This window comes from Oryza brachyantha, chromosome 2 (assembly GCF_000231095.2).
Source record: "Oryza brachyantha chromosome 2, ObraRS2, whole genome shotgun sequence".
NCBI classification, from domain to species: Eukaryota; Viridiplantae; Streptophyta; class Magnoliopsida; order Poales; family Poaceae; genus Oryza; species Oryza brachyantha.
The window spans coordinates 16,208,914-16,214,502 of NC_023164.2; the positions used below are offsets into that span (position 1 = coordinate 16,208,914).

At 49.7% G+C, this 5,589-nt stretch overlaps 1 protein-coding gene across 2 annotated transcripts; it reads right to left on the minus strand.

Moving 5' to 3' along the window:
- Positions 1-5,589, minus strand: LOC102706917 (coleoptile phototropism protein 1). Of its 2 annotated transcripts, none has more exons than XM_040521500.1 (6): positions 5,402-5,589; positions 5,093-5,274; positions 4,917-4,986; positions 4,040-4,706; positions 912-1,681; positions 1-816 (listed from the first exon to the last, which is right to left on the minus strand). In XM_040521500.1, exons 2-6 carry the CDS (start codon positions 5,209-5,211, stop codon positions 196-198), a joined length of 2,247 nt encoding a protein of 748 aa, XP_040377434.1. In that variant the 5' UTR covers positions 5,212-5,274; positions 5,402-5,589; the 3' UTR covers positions 1-195. The 2 variants fall into 2 exon arrangements, with proteins under 2 accessions (XP_040377434.1, XP_040377433.1); XM_040521499.1 differs by having other exon boundaries at positions 5,343-5,420.

A 5,589-nucleotide genomic window follows, 5' to 3' on the forward strand; every position in this document is an offset into this window, starting at 1 on the left:
TGCTTGAGTAGTCCTCAGGCTCAGCACAAAATGGAATATATAATCCTCTGAAAACGCCATGAACGTCACTACAATTAATCACACTGAGAAAAATGGACTCTTTTTCTAAATTAAACTTCATGAAACCTCTCACCTGGAAACCAATCAAGCAAGCTGCAGCATCCATCTAGCTAGCCATGGCACTCACTGCCTTCATCACGAGATGGAGTTCCTCCACCTTCTCGGGCCCTTCCTCGCCGCCTCGCCGCCGCCGGGCGCCATGCCACCTCCTGGCGCCGCCGCGTCGGCGCCGGACATCTTGGCCAGCCTGCCCAGCCTCTTCCACCCGCTGCTCCACGCCGACGAGCCCTGCGGCTTGCCGCCGACGACCTTGGCGCCCGCGCCGCCGGGCCCCGCGGCCGGCGACGGCGCGCCGCGGTCCAACTGCTTCTGGAGCGTGTCCATCTCGTGCTGGAGCTCGAGGTACTTGGCCTTCATGCTCTCCAGCTCGAACTTGAGCGTGTTGATGTCCTTCTTGGCCGCCGCCCACCCTTCCTGGAACGACTGCGGCGTGCCGTCCAGCAGCTGCCGCCGCGTCGTCGGCATCTGCGGCGGCGGCAGCGCGGCGTCCGGCGCCGCGCCGGCCTTGATGAGCGCCGAGGAGCTCGCCAGCGCGTTGCTGATCTTGACCTGCTCGGAGAAGAGCACCTGCACCACCACCCGCAGCGGCAGCCTCTCGTTCTGCGCCGCGTGCATGCACGCGTCGAACGACAGCTTCTGGCAGTCCATCACCCGGCACAGCCGCTTCCGCTCGTGCTCCGTCAGCGTCGGGTGCGCCTACACCCACCAATCGCTATTAACGACGACAACACTCCGGCGACCATGACAACTGATCGATCGATCGATCGGTCACCGGAAACTAGTTTAGTTACCTTGAGGTAGGAGTCGACGGCGCGGTACAGGCCGTCGTCGCAGGTGCGGGCCGACTCCGGGAGGGACTCGGCGAGGACCTGGAACTTGGTGAGGGAGAGGTTGCGGTCGCGGGAGACCTCGGAGAGGTAGCTGTCGAGCAGCCGGGCGACGCGCGCCTTAGCGTTCAGCCCCGCCGTCGACGCCGAAGCCGACGCCGACGCCGTGGCGGCGGCCGGTGGCAGGAGCCTCGCGCTGTAGTAGTCCGGCTGCTGATGCAGCGGCTCCCCGCGGCCGGGGCTGGACGCCATCTCCGTCTGCTCCTGCACCAGGAAGTGCTCGACGAGGCGCTGCACGAGGTCGACGTCGTAGGCGGTGTCGGCGCGGCCGTAGGACGGGATGAGGAGGTCGGCGAGCGCCGCCTGCTCGAGCTGCATGCCGACGCGCTTCTCGACCTCCGTGACCAGCGCGGGGGCGGCCTTGACCATGATGGCGAGGCGGAGCAGCCGGAGGAGGAAGCCGCAGGAGACGCTGTCCCGCTGCGGCGGGGTGATGCTGATGATGCTCTCCACCACCATCCGCTGCTCCCGCGCCGACGCGCTGGTGGCCAGGTCGTCCTTGCCGCCCGCGCCCGAGATGATCATGTGGAGGCCGCCGCCGCCGCCGCCGGCGGCGGAGGCCTGCGCCCACGGCTCGTCGGGGCTGGCGCCGTGCGGCCCGTCCTTGGTGAGCCCCGGGAGCCATTTCGACGCGTAGTGCGTGATCGCCGCGCCGATGAGGTCGAACCTCATGCCTACATGCCACCAACAGCACTTAGTTGGTTCATGCAAACAAACATTTAGAGAAACAGAGAAATTTTATGGTGTTTTCGTAGTAAGCAATTCAGTTCCTCCAAAATTCCGCGAAAAAACTTCAAACCAAATATGCACTTAGCTAGCTCATGAAGCAGTTCAGCCGATGTATCGCGACATGTAAATTTAAATTGTTAATGTTGGAGGTGAAATTTCAACTGGTTCTTGGCACTGATCTCGTACTCGCACCTTCCCTATATATCTAACATCATTGATTTTTTTATACACGCTTGACCATTCTTATTTATTTTTAAGAATATATAAAGCTATATATCTGTATAAAAGTATATTAACAATAAATGAAATGATATAAAAATAATTAATAATTATGTAATTTTTTAAATAAGATAAATAGTCAAATATGTATAAAAAAATTAACGACGTCAAACAAAGGACGGAGGGAGTATCAAATTGGCCATCCGAGAAATGAGTTCAGTAGCATAGCAAGATCTTTTTGGAGTCTTGCCATTTTGGAACCCTCTAGCTAGTATACAATAGAAACTATCCCCTTCATATTTCATATTTTAATAGATGAAGCCTTTAACTTTTGATATGCGCTTAACTATTCATTGTATTTAAAAATTTTATGCACCTATATTTTCATATAGGTTATGATTAAAATATTTTTAGTAATAAATCTAATCAGAAAAAATAATCATGTAAATCTTTCAAACAAAACAAATAGTTAAAAATATGAAAAAAAATCAATGGTGTCACTTCGAGAAACAGTTGGGAGCTTGGGCATGGTTGTGGAATATGAGTTCATGATAACTATATACATGTTCTTGATGATATAAAAGACAAGGCTAAAAATAAACTATAATGAAAAACCACAAAACATATCGTATATTTAAGGTTGAAAATTTAAATTTTAGCTTATAAGCATAAACAGAAATGAAAAGATAAATCCAACTAATTATAAACTATTTTATATCAATGAAGTGTGTTGTATCCTAAATATAATTTTCTAGATCATGATCTACCAATCCAAGATTTATCGATGGTTAAAGTTAAAACTATATTTGTCAACAATCAGTTATTATTCGACTCCAGAATATTCTACTCTAAACACTACAGCAGGCTTCAAACCAAACAAACGTGCATTTCTTCCTGTGACTAGAATTTGATAATGATTAGTATAAGTGGGGATATTAGTATATCTCGTGGTAAAAAAAAAAAAGACTAGAGCAAAGCTCTTATTTTAACGACAGGTCAATCGTCTCAAAACTGATAATAATGTTTTTTTGGGAACCTCTGGGGTTTTACTCCATTGTTTGAAACTATTTTTATTATGGCCACAAAGTGGCATTGCTTGAACAAATCATATGGCTCTTCACTGTTCACTATTCAAGAACACTTGGTCCCAGGCTACAATTTGTGTTTGCGGTAACGTCTATTTTCCCTACAGGAGACTGTCGAGGGCAACAAAACAAAATAATCATGGTGTAATGGTAGCTGTCCAAAATTGTTTACACTTGACATTTTGCCCAATCAAGACTGTTTCGAGAGGATGGCCAAGGATTTGTGGCTGTGGGCTCCCAAAACAGTCCCCATGGTTAATGCTAATCATGCTAGTGTCACGCCACAATATTGGCCTCCTGCTGATACTCTTCTTGCTAATATATACTGAATCTATCTAAAGAACTTCACTTTTATATATGAATGTAGATAGCTTGTTTAAATTTATGTAGAAAGGTAAAGTTGAGGTAGTATTTGATTGAGATCATGAAACGCCCAGCGGTCTTCTAGCTAGCCCCACGAGGTAAAAGGTTAGCCGGTCTACGTTCGAAGCCTCACTCCAACCTATTTAATTGATATTAGGTTTTTTCTTAATATCCACATTTTTTTATTTGATTAAGATCGAGACAAGAAAAACATGGAGAGAGAGAATACATTGAAATAAAGGTCAAAGAAGCATGTTCAGAATACTGAAGATATCTGGTGAGATATTTCTATCTTTGACGCTATTTCCTGATTCAATCGTATTTCTGTAGTACTTTATTTAATATAAAAGCAAGTATTATTTATTTTATAAAACGACATTAAGATGATACAGTTAATATAAAAGCAAGTATTATTTATCGTCCTCCGCATATTTAGTTTAGAATCTGTGAATTTTAAATTAAAAACTTCGCAAAAAAAAAGTCCACGTAACTATTTTAAAATTCAAAGAAATTTTATTCAGAATTCAAAAAACCTGTATTGGTTAACTTTTTTGTCAAAAATTCTCCCAAACTGTGGAGCGTGCCAAAATGGAGATTGAAACCATAAACCTTTGTGTAAATTAGCAATTCTGCTACCTTTGACCTTGATGGCGGTGACGACGCGCACGAAATGGTCGATCCTGAGCACGGACACGTCCTCGAACCACCAGTCCGCCGGCGGCACGGCCTGCCGGCTCGGGCTCGACTCCTTCGAGTCCCCGCTGCCGCCGCCGCCGCCGACGTTCCACCGCGGGCTCGCCGTGCCACCGACCCCTCCACCCCTGATCGGCGGGGCGCCCCTCGCTCCGCCGCCGCCGGTGTACGCCCAGCGCACGCCGCGCGGGTTGGCGCACGCCTTCCAGGCGATGGACTCGCTGCACCGGCGCACGATCTGCAGGTTCTCGGCCCACGGCGAGAGGCCCTCGCAGCTCTTGAGCACGACGATGGAGTCCCGCCACGACGACAGCACCACGTAGCTGAGGAACGCCTCCGTCTTGAAGATGAGGTTCCCTTCCTCCAGGTCCTCCGTCATCTCCAGGTACTCGGCGGCGCACCGCAGCCCGGAGATGTTCGCCGCCGTCAGGTCCACCGCCATCCCGTAGCAGAACCGCGCCGCCAGCTCGAACGACTCCGCCCCGCCCGGCAGGTCGTCCAGCTCCACCACCACCGCCGCCGCGCCGCCGTCCGCCGCCGCCGCCTCCTCCGCCGTCGCCGACTCGTAGATGGCGCGGCTCATCCGCCCGCTCCGTGAGATCATTGGATACTTAAAAAAAATCATTTTGACCAAACAGACCGCTACATAAATCTCGTACACTAACCAAAAATGGCATGATTAAAGAAGCTACTATGACTTTTCAATTGCCTTTCTGCAAGTTGCAAACATGAGTAGTACAAATGAAGAAACTTTGAGGATTTTATTTGGGACACCTTTTTTGGCGCCACAAGTGCTAGAGCACATATATATTATACCTACCTTGTGAAGATAGAAGTTCACTTCTCCCACTTTGGTGAGCAAATCGCTGGGAATATCACTGTTTACATACCTGCTCAAAATCAAGGCCCAAAAAAGAGATTAATTCAGCTTGATTAACTGCGAAGCAGAACAGAACGTGCATAGATAGAGTCAGTAATTTTGGCTCGTGCGAATACCAAGAGTGGTCTCTGCGGACGAAGCCGTCGTTCTTGAGCGCCTCGTGCCGGCCGGAGCCGCCGCCGCCGCCGACGGGGACGAGCCCCCGCTCACCGCCGTGGCTCTCCGACTCCCACATGCTTCGCCGTCGACCTCCTCGATCCACTTGCCACACGTACGTCGATCCGGGAACACAACTCCCCTGCAGATACGTCACGCCATGGAATTAACTAAGAAAACCATGCTCAACACACTGACACACAGACGTACTAGCTCGTCATGATGGCATGCAGAATTCAGAGCTTGACTGCAGTCAAGCATGTACATACAATCCTTCTCGATTCTGTAGCTCTTCCAGCTTCAAGCTTTGGCCAGGCAAAGAAGAAGAAGAAGCTGTAGAAGAAGCTGCTGCTGCCTGTACTGAGCTGAGCAGTGAGAGCTCAGTGATTGGGACTAGCTAGCTAGTAGTAGCAAGCGAGTGTGAGTCAGTGAGAGGAGCTCGGGAGCTCCACGGGGA